Raw genomic sequence first — 16,789 nt, forward strand, 5'->3', positions numbered from 1 at the left:
GTCTCGTTGAATGACAATAGTACTGTTGACCAATCAACAGGGAAGCGACAGGCTTTAGTGACGTGTCCCTCCCACCCTGTACCTCATCTCCATCCTCCATCTCTCCTCCTCCTCTCTCCTCCTCCAGTACTCCTCCTTCTGCATCTGTTTCCTCATCTTGTCTTCCTGGATTTTCCTGGCTCTGATAGAGGGCTTCACCTCCACCTGCAGCTCCGGGTTCACCTTTTTCTACAGGGAGAAGGGGGGGGGGGGGGGGACGTGCTGTTGAGAATGGCGGTGCGTTGCATAGCAACCGTTTAAGGGGCTCTTGACCAATTAATGAGCTCCGTTCGAGACTATCGTAGCAACGGGTTCTGAAGACCTGTAATGTCCTGTTTCACAGAGCCGTGGCTGAACGAGGACAATACATCTAGCTGGGGTTTTTCTGCTATGCATCAGGACAGAACAGCAGCTAAGTTCAAGGAAGGTGTTTTTTGTTGGATTTTTAAAAATGTATTTATACTTTTCGAATGCGCTGTAAGCTTGTGACGAATAAAATTGGATTTGATCTCAGCTCTGATACAGGTGAAGCCCTCAAATGAGACGTTAAAGAACTCTAGCCAAAAGGGGTAACCCGAAAGCGGTCAGAACTGTCCAGAAATGGCCTGGACAGACGGGCACACCTTCAAATACCCATGTGACTGACTGTATATCCAAACACGTGTGGTTTCATGACAACAGAGTCGACCTGTTAAAATAAGTGACTCCACTAACCTTGTACTGCAGGCGGTGTCTCCTACCCTTCAGTGACTCCACTAACCTTGTACTGCAGGCGGTGTCTCCTACCCTTCAGTGACTCCACTAACCTTGTACTGCAGGCGGTGTCTCCTACCCTTCAGTGACTCCACTAACCTTGTACTGCAGGCGGTGTCTCCTACCCTTCAGTGACTCCACTAACCTTGTACTGCAGGCGGTGTCTCCTACCCTTCAGTGACTCCACTAACCTTGTACTGCAGGCGGTGTCTCCTACCCTTCAGTGACTCCACTAACCTTGTACTGCAGGCGGTGTCTCCTACCCTTCAGTGACTCCACTAACCTTGTACTGCAGGCGGTGTCTCCTACCCTTCAGTGACTCCACTAACCTTGTACTGCAGGCGGTGTCTCCTACCCTTCAGTGACTCCACTAACCTTGTACTGCAGGCGGTGTCTCCTGCCCTTCAGATGCATCTCTTTGGCGTTGGGATCGTTGAAGCTGCATTCACACAGCTTACAGTGGAAACGGATCACCTTGCCTTCATCGTTACGCACCTACAGATAGGAAATACATTTGTTTTTTTAAAAGATGGCTATAAAAAAAGTCAGTCATGTTTCAGATACTGCTTTCATTATTCAACAGTGAAGACCTAGGACTCCTTAAAAATGTGCCTTGTATATAAAACACACATTGCTGCTATAACAGCCTCCACTCTTCTGGGAAGGCTTTCCACTAGATGTTGGAACATTGCTGCTATAACAGCCTCCATTCTTCTGGGAAGGCTTTCCACTAGATGTTGGAACATTGCTGCTATAACAGCCTCCACTCTTCTGGGAAGGCTTTCCACTAGGTGTTGGAACATTGCTGCTATAACAGCCTCCACTCTTCTGGGAAGGCTTTCCACTAGATGTTGGAACATTGCTGCGGGGACTTGCTTCCATTCAGCCACAAGCGCATTAGTGAGGTTGGGCACCGATGTTGGGCGAATAGGCCTGGCTCGTAGTCTGTTAGAATTCATCAGAAAAGGTGTTCGATGTGGGTTGAGGTCAGGGACTCCTCAGAGGAGGATCATCCTCAGTGAATTTCACACACATTTTTGTTCTTTAACTGGGCACGTCAGTTAAGAACAAATCCTTATTTACAATGACGGCCTAGGAACAGTGGGTTAACTGCCTTGTTCAGGGGCAGAATGACAGATTTTTACCTTGTCAGCTCAGGGATTCGATCTAGCAACCTTTCGGTTACTGGCCCAAAACGCTAACCACTAGGCTACCTGCCGCCACCAAATTAAACTAAATATAATCACGTCAGTAAATAATTGTTTAAAATACACTGTTTTGTTAAGGTCTACAGTAGCCTCAACAGCACTCTGTAGGGTAGCACCATGAGGTAGCCGGAGGACAGCTAGTTTCCATCCTCCTCTGGGTACACTGACTTCAATACAAAACCTAGGAGGCTCATGGTTCTCACCCTCTTCCATAGACAAAGTAATTATAACAACTTCCGGAGGACGTCCTCCAACCTATCAAAGCTCTTGCAGCATTAACTGATATGTTGTCCACCCAATCAAAAGTTCAAATAATTAATCTAGTACCTGAAAGCATAAGCTACAGCTAGCACTGCATAAAATGTGGTGAGTAGTTGACTCAGCGAGAGAGTTTAACAAATACATTCCTTCAAACAAATGGAGACGCAAGAGTCTATTTCCCCCCAATTTCATGACTTAGCTAGCAAATGCAGCTAGCTAGTTTAACCTACTGAAACACCCTGCTCAAACAGAGGGATGCTATGTTAGCTAGCTGGCCATGACTTTTCCAACACTGGAACTCTTCGAGTCAAGGTAAGCTTTTATGGCCACTGGGGCCAGCCGGTGTAAGTGCTAAACATCTTGCTGACTGTACACTGTAATGATGATTGATTTTATGATTGTAATGGCTTTACTAACACATTAGTTCTATTAGCTATGTTGACTATGACGTTACGTTATCTAATATGGTGACAACGATGTAGGCTGTGTGTAGCGGTTTGGCTTGGAAAGTTTTTTTTTCTCCTGGTCACATACAGCTGATGTGTTGTTCATTGAAGTCCACAAGCGAAAACGTGAGAAGGAGTACAACGTGGCTGCTATGAAAGTGAACTATGTGTGTGTGATCAGGAGTGTATTCAATCCGCCGATTATGTTGAGAAACATTCCTTAAAACGGAAGCAAACAGAACAGAAAGGGGATAAACTTAAGTTTGTCCAATAGAAATTATTTTGCTACGGTTGGACTGTGGATTACATCCTAGATCAGCCAGATGCAGGCAAGAGTGTGCAAGGCGGTATTGAATGTCACCGTCTGTCACGTCAAATATCTCGACCTGTTGTAATCTTTCATTCATAGGCTAGGTTGTAGCAACCTCATGATGGGTATAGGGAACTTTCAGGTATCATATAGTAGCCTAAACCTATTGCTGTTACATTGAACTGGGTGAATATGAATGACAGTATCCTAAACCTATCACTGTTACGTTGAACTGGGTGAATATGAATGACAGTAACCTAAACCTATCACTGTTACATTGAACTGGGTGAATATGAATGACAGTAACCTAAACCTATCACTGTTACATTGAACTGGGTGAATATGAATGACAGTAACCTAAACCTATCACTGGTACATTGAACTGGGTGAATATGAATGACAGTAACCTAAACCTATCACTGTTACATTGAACTGGGTGAATATGAATGACAGTAACCTAAACCTATCACATTGAACTGGGTGAATATGAATGACAGTAGCCTAAACCTATCACTGTTACATTGAACTGGGTGAATATGAATGACAGTAACCTAAACCTATCACTGTTGCATTGAACTGGGTGAATATGAATGACAGTAACCTAAACCTATCACTGTTACATTGAACTGGGTGAATATGAATGACAGTAACCTAAACCTATCACTGTTACATTGAACTGGGTGAATGGAATATGAATGACAGTAACCTAAACCTATCACTGTTACATTGAACTGGGTGAATATGAATGACAGTAACCTAAACCTATCACTGTTACATTGAACTGGGTGAATATGAATGACAGTAACCTAAACCTATCACTGTTACATTGAACTGGGTGAATATGAATGACAGTAACCTAAACCTATCACTGTTGCATTGAACTGGGTGAATATGAATGACAGTAACCTAAACCTATCACTGTTACATTGAACTGGGTGAATATGAATGACAGTAGCCTAAACCTATCACTGTTACATTGAACTGGGTGAATATGAATGACAGTATCCTAAACCTATCACTGTTACATTGAACTGGGTGAATATGAATGACAGTAACCTAAACCTATCACTGTTACATTGAACTGGGTGAATATGAATGACAGTAACCTAAACCTATCACTGTTACATTGAACTGGGTGAATATGAATGACAGTAGCCTAAACCTATCACTGTTACATTGAACTGGGTGAATATGAATGACAGTAACCTAAACCTATCACTGTTACATTGAGCTGGGTGAATATGAATGACAGTAACCTAAACCTATCACTGTTACATTGAACTGGGTGAATATGAATGACAGTAACCTAAACCTATCACTGTTACATTGAACTGGGTGAATGGAATATGAATGACAGTAACCTAAACCTATCACTGTTACATTGAACTGGGTGAATGGAATATGAATGACAGTAACCTAAACCTATCACTGTTACATTGAACTGGGTGAATGGAATATGAATGACAGTAACCTAAACCTATCACTGTTACATTGAACTGGGTGAATATGAATGACAGTAACCTAAACCTATCACTGTTACATTGAACTGGGTGAATATGAATGACAGTAACCTAAACCTATCACTGTTACATTGAACTGGGTGAATATGAATGACAGTAACCTAAACCTATCACTGTTACATTGAACTGGGTGAATATGAATGATAGTAACCTAAACCCATCACTGTTACATTGAACTGGGTGAATGGAATATGAATGACAGTAGCCTAAACCTATCACTGTTACATTGAACTGGGTGAATATGAATGACAGTAACCTAAACCTATCACTGTTACATTGAACTGGGTGAATGGAATATGAATGGCAGTTCATCCAACATGCTCTAATATTGTCCCCCATCTTAAGACGGCACTGACTGCCACTGCTGTGCAGGCGAGTCACCAGGCAAGTTCTTCCACACACAGGAAAAGGCCCTCCAAATGGCGACGAGCTTTACACCACTCCAGCCGACGCTTGACATTGCACGTGGTGATCTTGGAAACCCATTTCATGAAGCTCTTGGCGAACAGGTGTTGTGCTAACGTTGCTTCCAGAGGCAACCGGGGACAGACATTTTTTACAATCTACGCAGCAGAGGTGTTGTTTACATTGTCATTTAGCAGACGCTCTTATCCAGAGCGACTTACAAATTGGAAAGTTCATACATATTCATCCTGGTCCCCCCGTGGGAATTGAACCCTGGTCCCCCCGTGGGAATTGAACCCACAACCCTGGCGTTGCAAGCGCCATGCTCTACCAACTGAGCCACACGGGACCACTACCCTGTGTTACCACAACCCTGGCGTTGCAAGCGCCATGCTCTACCAACTGAGCCACACGGGACCTTGTTGCTCCTAGACGTTCCCACTTCACATTAACAGCACTTACAGTTGACCGGGGCAGCTGTAGCAGGGCAGAAATTTGACAAACTGACTTGTTGGAAAGGTGGTATCCTATGACGGTGCCAAGTTGAAAGTCACTGAGCTCTTCAGTATGGCCATTCTACAGCCAACGTTTGTCTATGGAGATTGCATGGTTGTGTGCTCGATTTTAATTCACCTGTCAGCAACGGATGTGTCTGAAATAGCCGAATCCACTAATTTGAAGGGGTGTCCACAACTTGTGTGCGCACACACAAAATACAAGCAGTCATGGGAAGCACAGTCACCCAGAATAAAATGTAAAATAACTTCCATTCCTCCACAAATAACACCCAATCAATACTTTGAATTGACTGAACGGCACCAGAACATAAGAAATACCGTAAAACCCAGGAATCTCAAATAGCCACCTGTCCATTTTAATAGCCGGGCAACGGCAAACATTTCAGTACAGACCCCCAGAAAGAGGTCGATCGCACTCTAGTGACGAAAGTAAGAACTGCCTAAAATGCACAGTAAGATAATAAGTATTAAAGTTCTTATTTATTATTATAAAAATGTTTATAGAGTAATACTAAGACAAAAAAAACGTGTAAATGATAAGTGCAGGAAATTAAGAAATTGATGTAAATGCTAAAAGTGAATGCTGGAATTTAACAATTAATTATGCAAATGAGCAAAAGGTGTGCGCATTAGAGAAATAGAAGCCTGTTGTGTTTTAAATAGGACATTCCACTACACCTGTCAGTCATTCAGGTGTCCTGTGTGTTCTAGATGTCAACAGTACCTCTTCCACATAGTCATGCCCGACAGGCTGCACATCACTCTGCAGGGCAGCCAGGGTGGACGCAGACAGGGACTCAGACGACTCGTTCTTGGACACCTGAACCTGGGGGACCAATGAGGGCAGAGGAGGTTTGGATGCCTCCACCTTGGCTTCCTCTGTCACTTTCCCAGTAGTCTGAAGCTTGCTTCCTCCTGGGAGAAGAAGAAATCCAGAATGAGAACAACCAATGACTTGTAGCTTTTACAGGGAACAGATGTCATTCCATATACATTTAAGCAATACCATGACACCCACTATCTCAGATTGTTTTGAAATCATTTGTAGTTAGAAACCTGTAGGATTGGCATTCCTGAAACATTGTTAATTTAGGTTAAATTAAGCTAATTGATTGCACCCAAATTGGCTATTTTAATTGATAGGATTCAGGTATTCAATAAATACTTTACCCAATATCCGATTTGGACCAAACTTTGCATCGCACCCAACAATCAGATGTTGGGTACTACATTTTATCTACAGCCTATAACAAAAAAAAGCCAATTTGGGTGCAATCAATTAGCTTAATTTCTCAGAGATCAAATGATATTTCAAGAATGCTAAATCGTGTTGGTTACTAAATACAGAAACGATTTCAGAATAATTTGAGATTGGCAACAAAAACCTCTTTCTGGTGCTTTGAAGTTGAATGACCCAGATGTCAAAGAGTCTAGAGCGTCAAAGATGAAAGCCTACGTTGTTTATTAAGAAGCAACTAGATCGTAAATTGTAATCTATTCCTGTCAGAGAGATATCCTCTACCAGAACATGTGGCTTTTCAGCCACAGAGCAGATTCAGTAGTTGCTTAGTGAAAAGGTTTGGGAATGCTAGCGATCGTTGAGATTGCGGCGTTGTCTGCTTGGGGCTAGTTAAAACACAGCAAAAAAAAGAAAAAAACGTCCCTTTTTCAGGACCCTGTCTTTCAAGGGTAATTCGTAAAAATCCCCCCAAAATTTCACAGATCTTCATTGTAAAGGGTTTAAAAAAAAACACTGTTTCCCATGCTTGTTCAATGAACCATAAACAATTAATGAACATGCACCTGTGGAACGGTCTTCAAGACACTAACAGCTTACAGACGGTAGGCAATTAAGGTCAGTTATGAAAACTTAGGACACTAAAGAGGCCTTTCTACGGACTGAAAAACATAAAAAGAAAGATGCCCAGGGTCCCTGCTCATCTGCGTGAACCTGCCTTAGGCATGCTGCAAGTTGGCATGAGGACTGCAGATGTGGCCAGGGCAATAAATTGCAATGTCTGTACTGTGAGACGCCTAAGACAGCGCTACAGGGAGACAGGACGGACAGCTGATCATCCTCGCAGTGGCAGACCACATGTAACACATGCACAGGATCGGTACATCTGAACATCACACCTGCGGGACAGGTACAGGATGGCAACAACAACTGCCCGAGTTACACCAGGAACGCACAATCCCTCCATCAGTGCTCAGACTGTCCACTATAGGCTGAGAGAGGCTGGACTGAGGGCTTGTAGGCCTGTTGTAAGGCAGGTCCTCACCAGACATCACCGGCAACAACGTCGCCTATGGGCACAAACCCACCGTCACTGGACCAGACAGGACTGGCAAAAAGTGCCCTTAACTGACGAGTTGCGGTTTTGTCTCACCAGGGGTGATGGTCAGATCTGTGTTTATCTTTGAAGGAATGAGCGTTACACCGAGGCTGTGTGTTACAGGGAAGACATCCTCCTCCCTCATGTGGTACCCTTCCTGCAGGCTCATCCTGACATGACCCTCCAGCATGACAATGCCACCAGCCATACTGCTCGTTCTGTGCGTGATTTCCTGCAAGACAGGAATGTCAGTGTTCTGCCATGGCCAGCGAAGAGCCTGGATCTCAATCCCATTGAGCACGTCTGGGACCTGTTGGATTGGAGGGTGAGGGCTAGGGCCATTCCCCCCAGAAATGTCCGGGAACTTGCAGGTGCCTTGGTGAAAGAGTGGGGTAACATCTCACAGCAAGAACCGGCAAATCTGGTGCAGTCCATGAGGAGGAGATGCACTGCAGTACTTAATGCAGCTGGTGGCCACACCAGATACTGAATGTTACATTTGATTTTGACCCCCCTTTGTTCAGGGACACATTATTCCATTTCAACTTGTTCAGTTTATGTCTCAGTTGTTGAATCTTATTATGTTCATACAAATATTTACACATGTTAAGTTTGCTGAAAATAAACGCAGTTGACAGTGAGAGGACATTTCTTTTTTTGCTGAGTTTAGTTCGGGTCAAGAGCGGTTTCAAAAGAGGCCCTATTGGAATATAAATGCATGATTATCTGAAAACAAAAATTAAATTGTCATTCAAACTATGTAATAGCATGTTCTACACTGAAGAAATATATAAAACACAACACATAGTGATGGTCCAATGAATAATGAGCTGAAATTTTTAAAAAAATACAAATTTTTCCACCAAAAAAAGCGAAATTCACAACATTTCTTTACATCTTTGTTAGTGAGCATTTCTCCTTTGCCAAGATAATCCATCCACCTGACAGATGTGGTGTAGCAAGACATTTGATGTCCAGTCATTTCATACAAAATACATAAACTCATCCAATAGACACAGCATGAGAATTCAATTATATGTATTTTTGGTACATCTGATAGGACTCTTACCCACAACTCAGTCTGAAATGGTCATAAATCCAAGAATAAAAAAGAGAAAACATTGTGAAACTGCATCAAATTAACAAACGAGGTCGTAATAACATGGTTATAAAGACAGACAGAGACCGACCGACGATGATGATAAACAGACAGCGATAATCAGAGTGAAAGAAAGGAGAACTCCTGTCAGAACAATCTGTCCGAATTCTGGCCTTAGTTGATCCGGCCTCAGCTTGGCCTGTCTTTAACCTCAGACTAGCAGTGATTAATCTCCTCATTAGCATGGACTGCCAACTATGGCTAACCTCAATTTATCCGACCATTTGGTCGTTTCTCACATCTGCAGTTTGATTATTTTCTAAGTCGAGAAGTGGTAAATATGCAAATAATTAAAAATGGCACACGAGACACCCGTCTGATTGGACTAATCCATTGCTGAGGCCAGAGACACCCGTCTGATTGGACTAATCCATTGCTGAGGCCAGAGACACCCGTCTGATTGGACTAATCCATTGCTGAGGCCAGAGACACCCGTCTGATTGGACTAATCCATTGCCGAGGCCGCGAGGATGACACCAGTAGTACATTTACATTAATTACCATCATTTATAATCTACAATGTTTACGGTAATTTAATTACCATCATTTTTAATCTACAATGTTTACGGTAATTTAATTACCATCATTTATAATCTACAATGTTTACGGTAATTTCTGTTAATACATTCAATATATTATATATTATTATTATATCAGTCTTGTCGTTGTCAGAGTGGACACGCTGTTCGCAGAGCGCACTACCTAGGCTACACAAAATAAGTTGTTCCATTTATGCGTCGTCAATTTATTAAAGCGTCTTTGGTTTAAAGCGCACCCGTCAATCTTTATACTAATTCTGATTCTCTTAACTCACCACTGTGGAGCTTCTCAAAGTAATTATTTCTTTGCCTCAAAACAGGAAGTAAACTAAGTGGTTATTTATTTATTTATTTTTTAAACATCCATTTAGAATGACAACAGTTCCTCAACGTAGCCTAAATCTGTACAGCTCCCGTTCGATAAACACTCAGCATGAAAGAGGGGAATGTCATGCTCTGATCTGGTGAAAATTGATATTTATTTATAGGATATTTATTTTTTATATTTTCTACCTGCAGGCTGCAATGTTTATTTGTTGGCTTTATGTCAGCCATTTTGACATATTGGCAATGGAAGCTACAAATCTAAAAGTATAATTTTCATATAATTTTGATTAAACACGTGACAATGATTGAGATATGAACACTTAAATTAAAACTATTCTACAAAAATAAAATAAAAAACATAAATAAATCACACCGGGCACGCAGATCAGTAGAAACGGTAAGATAACCGTGGCACTCCGAATGGAAAAGGTTTCCGACCGCTGGTGCAGCCCGTTACCGGTAACGTCAGGAGGATAACGGTAGAATCTGGCCAGCAGCGGAGGGAGGAGGGGAGGGCTTCCCCCGTTAGTAATTTGTATGTCTTAATGATTTGATCAAAGCGCTTAAAGCATCAGACAAGCTCAGTGGCCTACATATAGTTGATTTTATTAAAACATAGGGTGTGCGTCTATGGAAAAATAGAATCAATTGGTCAAAAGAACAGACTCTCAGTCGACCAATATTTATTTAAAACAAATTTTTCGTCAGGGAAGCCCTACTGCCAACACAGCACCAGACTAACCTAGTGCAGACTAAGCCCCTTGTCATTAGAATTTCATCAGGGACCATGTTCCACATTGCAAAGCTTATTTCAGTAGGGGGCAAAACAGTCATATAAACATATTTAACCTATGATTTTTAGGAAGGGAAAAGATTCTCCAAGTCTTTCAGTAGTTTGATTATTATTCTTTTTTTTTAAAGATATGTAACAAAGAAATATAAAACGGGACAGTCCCTTCTTACCAACAAAGTTGATCTTGGGGGCGTTGACCTTCTTGACGGCTGTGGTGGCTGCTGATAGGCTGTTGACGGCTGGACCCTTTCCTATCCCAGCCCCACCCTGGCTGACAATGTTGACCGATTTCAGGTAGGAAGAGTTAGATGTGAGGGTGGAGGAAGAGGAAGCAGGGGTCTTGGAGGGGGCGGCCGTGGTCGACGTAGGGGTCTGGGTCACCACACTGGGTTCTGTCGAGGGGATGGGCTTCCCCAGCTTGGTGTGCAGCTTCACCACCTTTACACAGGGAACAAGAGACATTTTTAGCGGTACTTCTCAACCAGTGGGCCTTAAACGTTTCAGAGAGTCCGGGAAAATATATATTTTTTTTTAAATGTCAAGCTTTTCAGTGGGCTTCAGCACCAAACAACCTGATGATATGAAACCCCAGCAGTCTAAAAACTAAAAACGTTCACCAGCGACTCCTGTGGCGGGCCGGGCGCAGTGCGCGCTAACCAAGGGGGCCAGGTACACGGTGTTTCCTCCGACACATTGGTGCGGCTGGCTTCCGGGTTGGAGGCGCGCTGTGTTAAGAAGCAGTGCGGCTTGGTTGGGTTGTGTTTCGGAGGACGCATGGCTTTCGACCTTCGTCTCTCCCGAGCCCGTACGGGAGTTGTAGGGATGAGACAAGATAGTAACTACTAGCAATTGGATACCACGAAATTGGGGAGAAAAGGGGGTAAAATGTAAAATTAAATAAAAATAAATGTTCGACTGGATCAGGATGAATATATATTAGAAGACCGAAACGGCACTGCAGATGGAGGTCTGCTGCCCGGGACGTTGCTGAAAACATGCCAGATCCTACAACGCCTGGAGAGGTATTTTAAATGGAGCGCGTCACGCTTCAGCAACATGGTGCCAGACCGCAGTCGACGGGCGTGGCAAGCAACCATTGGTTGAAACAATGCAATGTCTGAGCAGGGGGAACGTGACCGGATGAGTGATGTCTTCATAGACTGAGTGCTGATTGGGTGACCAAACAGCATGTGGTTCCTTATCCCCTAAGCCCCCCCCCCCCAGACTGGCCATGAGGTCTGGAAGTATTTGATAGGAGGTTTTGCCCCATTATGCAGATCGCTGTCTGGTATTGTTGGCGTCTAAGTAAAGCCAAGTACTAAGAGTAGAGATACTCTTAATGATCGGCTATGAAAAGACAACTGACATTTACTCCTGAGGTGCTGACTTGTTGCACCCTCGACAACTACTGTGATTATTATTATTATTATTACTTGACTGGCCACCCCTCATAGCCTGGTTCCTCTCTAGGTTTCTTCCTAGGTTCTGGCCTTTCTAGGGAGTTTCTCCTAGCCACCGTGCTTCTACACCTGCATTGCTTGCTGTTTGGGGTTTTAGGCTGGGTTTCTGTACAGCACTTTGAGATATCAGCTGATGTACGAAGGGCTTTATAAATACATTTGGTTTGACTAGGACTCAGTAATTGTGGAACTCCCCTCAGAGTCGGGTTCTTTGGGTCCAGGTAAAAAGTAAAGCACTGTGACAACTGCTTATTACAAGCATTTTTAAAAACCAGGTAGCCTTACCTTCTGGTGCTTGGCCCCTCTGATGTGTGCAGCGTATGCATCTGCCCCGGTGCAGGAGACGTCACAGAGCTCACAGCGGAGCTGGTTCTGAGTCCCCCGGGCTGAGCTTCCTCCACTACTGCTGCTGTTGCTGCTCTGGGAGGCCTTCAGGGCCACCTCCTTCTTCTTGTGCTTCTGACCCTCCAGGTGTTCCTTGTAGGTCTGGGTGGAGGACAGGGGGACGTATAAAAATCATGTTCTCTAGATCGTTTTTTTTAGCTCAGAGTTCAAGTGGGGCATTCACGCTTCAGCACACAATGGAAAGGAGGGGGTGTTTAACAATGACAAAAATCATGAAGGGCTTACTGAGAAAAAATGTAGTCCTTAAAAAAAAGTTGAGGTAGAAAGGTGTTGGCACACTCAAAAAGAAGTAGATGGATTTATTTTAGCTCACTTTAATCCACTGTTACAGGACGTCAACAGGTGACTGGCGTTTGGTCATTATGCTGACGTCTCCCTCAGAGTGACCTGACCATTGCACTTAGATCATATTTCTATCCTAGTGGCCTCATTGAGACAATGTAACTAAATAATGATACTTTAAAAAGTAAATTATAGCTAGAGAGAGGGACAGAGGTGTCTCACCTGGGGGTCCTGGCTAGAGAGAGGGACAGAGGTGTTCTCTAAGCTCACCTGGGGGTCCTGGCTAGAGAGAGGGACAGAGGTGTTCTCTAAGCTCACCTGGGGGTCCTGACTAGAGAGAGGGACAGAGGTGTTCTCTAAGCTCACCTGGGGGTCCTGACTAGAGAGAGGGACAGAGGTGTTCTCTAAGCTCACCTGGGGGTCCTGACTAGAGAGAGGGACAGAGGTGTTCTCTAAGCTCACCTGGGGGTCCTGACTAGAGAGAGGGGACAGAGGTGTTCTCTAAGCTCACCTGGGGGTCCTGACTAGAGAGAGGGGACAGAGGTGTTCTCTAAGCTCACCTGGGGTCCAGCACAGCTGATCTTGCAGACGTCACAGTAGTGGATCTGTGGTGGTTTGGGGGGCTGCTTGGGTTTCAGCTGCTTGCTCTGGAAGGGGAGGGGGTCAAATTAATTTTAATCTTAACAATAAAAGCAGTTATGATAAAAAAAAAAAAACATATTACTTAAAAAACAGTACATAGTAAGAAAAGACTAATAGAAATAAGACCTGGAAGGGAGGTTTCTTGGTGAAGGAGCTTCCTGTCCAGGCTGCTGAAGCTGCCGCCACAGCCTGTTTCTGCTGCTGCTGCTGCTGCTGGTAGTAGGTAGAGGCAGCCGAGTACACCGCTGCTTCATAGCCAGAATACGAGGTGCCTTGGGGGGGGACACGGGGATAAGAGGAGAGAGGAGAGGTTTAGGAGAGGACACATGGATAAGAGGAGAGGTTTAGGAGAGGACACATGGATAAGAGGAGAGGACCCGGGGATCAGAGGACACATGGATAAGAGGAGAGGTTTAGGAGAGGACACATGGATAAGAGGAGAGGACCCGGGGATCAGAGGACACATGGATAAGAGGAGAGGACCCGGGGATCAGAGGACACATGGATAAGAGGAGAGGACCCGGGGATCAGAGGACACATGGATAAGAGGAGAGGACCCGGGGATCAGAGGACACATGGATAAGAGGAGAGGACCCGGGGATCAGAGGACACATGGATAAGAGGAGAGGACACGGGGATCAGAGGACACATGGATCAGAGGAGAGGACACGGGGATCAGAGGACACAGGGATCAGAGGAGAGGAGGTTTAGAAGAGGACACGGGGATAAGAGGAGGTTTAGAAGAGGACAGGCCAGGAGCCAGACAGTTGGGTAGGCAGTAGTGAAGTTGGTTACAAAATTACAGTAACAATCCCAAAATTCAGAGAGGTTTTCCAGAAACCTTGGTTGGAGGACTTCCTCCTTGCTTATTCCCTTCAGACTCTAGGAATCCTCCAACCGCGATTTCTGGAATCCTGGGAGGGAGTTACCCCAATTTTGCAACCCCTAGGTGTATTTGAATGCTTACCAGAGTAGGCGACGGGGTTGGTACTATACGTGGGGCTCTGGGAGTACGTGACAGCGTTGGTCGAGTAGGTAGTTGGCAGGTAGTGCATGCTGGTTACGGCTTGCATGTCGTGCTTACCAGAGTACGTGACTGCGTTGGTGGAGTAGGTAGGGCTCTGGGAGTAAGAGGGGACCACAGAGGCGGCGGCTACGGGCTGAACGGCGGAGGAGACCGGGTAGATGGAGAAGGGCGCGGCAGGCTTGATGGCCGTCACCTGCCTGGTCTGCTGGGTCTGGGTGTAGGGGGTCAGACTGGCCTGGCTGTAGCCTGTTTTAGAAGCTGCAGAAGCAGAGACGTGAATATTTGTATGCCGACACGATGCATAGCTAGGTTTCCATGCAAATATTTTCCCCAACAGATGTTTCCATCAAATTGACTTTTTGCAATATAAGTCTGTGCGTGATGACAGTGCAGATAATAACGCAAGTTAAATAGTTCACAGTCAACTCTACTGATAAAATAATGAATACAAATAAATAAAAGGTGTCTACACCAGAGGTCCCCAACAGGCTGATCCAGTGTCTACACCAGAGGTCCCCAACAGGCTGATCCAGTGTCTACACCAGAGGTCCCCAACAGGCTGATCCTGTGTCTACACCAGAGGTCCCCAACAGACTGATCCAGTGTCTACACCAGAGGTCCCCAACAGGCTGATCCAGTGTCTACACCAGAGGTCCCCAACAGACTGATCCAGTGTCTACACCAGAGGTCCCCAACAGACTGATCCAGTGGCTACCAGCCCACCTATGAGAAGCTCCCCAATCAATTCTGAAACCATATAGATTTTTTGTATGGAGTTCCATCGCAAACTGTCATAAAGCTCCAAGCTACTATCCAATCAGACACATAGATATGATCCCACCCCTGGTTAGCCACTATTGGCTTAAAAAAAAGATAAGCCAAAACGTAACACAATATCTGCCAATTAATTTCCAGCAATACTGCCCCGGTCTGTCGGATGGTGGCATCGGTCACTCCGTATGTAACCTGTTACCAATGCTAATGATAACAGCCTTGTGCCCAAAACCATTAAATTAAAATGTTAACTGCAAAGTAGGCTTACCTGACAGAACTATATAAATGATTATTTTTATCAATTGGGTGTCAATTGGTTTTGCTATCTGTGTATTGACGAGCTGCAGCAGCAGTCCTGACAGCAGAAACGGCACTACAATACATTTCTCTTGCTAGATGTGCAATTAAAAGGGGAATTACACTTAAATCTAAATTTGTCACCCCCCCCCCCCCGACCTCAAATGGTCTTCGGTTGTGATTTAAGCATCAACTCAGAACATCCATTTCATGGTTTCTCTGTGAATGATTAATATTGAGAGTAAAAACTGAAATAAATTCCAAACCAGATAAAAAAATATATAATAAATAAATATAATGTTATGGGGCTGTCTTAGTAATTAACTTTTATTTGACAAAATATATTGACAGAAAACTCATTTTACACCAAAGACCCGGGAAAGAGTTGTAGGGTAGAGAAGAATGTGTAATAAACTGCATGGTTTCCTGAGTCGTAGTGGGAGGACCACACAACAGATCTGTAGCCTAATAAACTGCATGGTTTCCTGAGTCGTAGTGGGAGGACCACACAACAGATCTGTAGCCTAATAAACTGCATGGTTTCCTGAGTCGTAGTGGGAGGACCACACAACAGATCTGTAGTCTAATAAACTGTATGGTTTCCTGAGTCGTAGTGGGAGGACCTCACAACAGATCTGTAGTCTAATAATCTGCATGGTTTCCTGAGTCGTAGTGGGAGGACCACACAACAGATCTGTAGTCTAATAAACTGTATGGTTTCCTGAGTCGTAGTGGGAGGACCTCACAACAGATCTGTAGCATAATAAACTGTATGGTTTCCTGAGTCGTAGTGGGAGGACCTCACAACAGATCTGTAGTCTAATAAACTGCATGGTTTCCTGAGTCGTAGTGGGAGGACCACACAACAGATCTGTAGCATAATAAACTGCATGGTTTCCTGAGTCGTAGTGGGAGGACCACACAACAGATCTGTAGCCTAATAAACTGCATGGTTTCCTGAGTCGTAGTGGGAGGACCTCACAACATATCTGTAGTCTAATAAACTGCATGGTTTCCTGAGTCGTAGTGGGAGGACCACACAACAGCTCTGTAGCATAATAAACTGCATGGTTTCCTGAGTCGTAGTGGGAGGACCTCACAACAGATCTGTAGTCTAATAAACTGCATGGTTTCCTGAGTCGTAGTGGGAGGACCACACAACAGATCTGTAGTCTAATAAACTGCATGGTTTCCTGAGTCGTAGTGGGAGGACCACACAACAGATCTGTAGCCTAATAAACTGCATGGTTTCCTGAGTCGTAGTGGGAGGACCTCACAACAGATCTGT

General features: G+C 44.3%; 1 protein-coding gene across 3 annotated transcripts in view; it reads right to left on the reverse strand.

Moving 5' to 3' along the window:
• The window catches only part of LOC120063476 (zinc finger RNA-binding protein-like), a 61,134-nt gene that overhangs the window by 19,042 nt on the left and 25,303 nt on the right, over positions 1–16,789 (reverse strand). For 2 of the 3 annotated variants that reach the window (XM_039013858.1, XM_039013857.1), the window contains exons 5-12: positions 14,488–14,688; positions 13,530–13,675; positions 13,322–13,408; positions 12,360–12,560; positions 10,785–11,052; positions 6,185–6,375; positions 1,168–1,287; positions 83–228 (exon numbers count right to left, since the gene is read on the reverse strand). In XM_039013858.1, the coding sequence (XP_038869786.1) occupies positions 83–228; positions 1,168–1,287; positions 6,185–6,375; positions 10,785–11,052; positions 12,360–12,560; positions 13,322–13,408; positions 13,530–13,675; positions 14,488–14,688 (1,360 nt within the window). The remainder of the gene's footprint in view (positions 1–82; positions 229–1,167; positions 1,288–6,184; positions 6,376–10,784; positions 11,053–12,359; positions 12,561–13,321; positions 13,409–13,529; positions 13,676–14,487; positions 14,689–16,789) is intronic. The other variant, XM_039013859.1, reaches the window with a different exon arrangement.

The sequence above is a fragment of the Salvelinus namaycush genome, chromosome 18, assembly GCF_016432855.1.
Source record: "Salvelinus namaycush isolate Seneca chromosome 18, SaNama_1.0, whole genome shotgun sequence".
NCBI classification, from domain to species: Eukaryota; Metazoa; Chordata; class Actinopteri; order Salmoniformes; family Salmonidae; genus Salvelinus; species Salvelinus namaycush.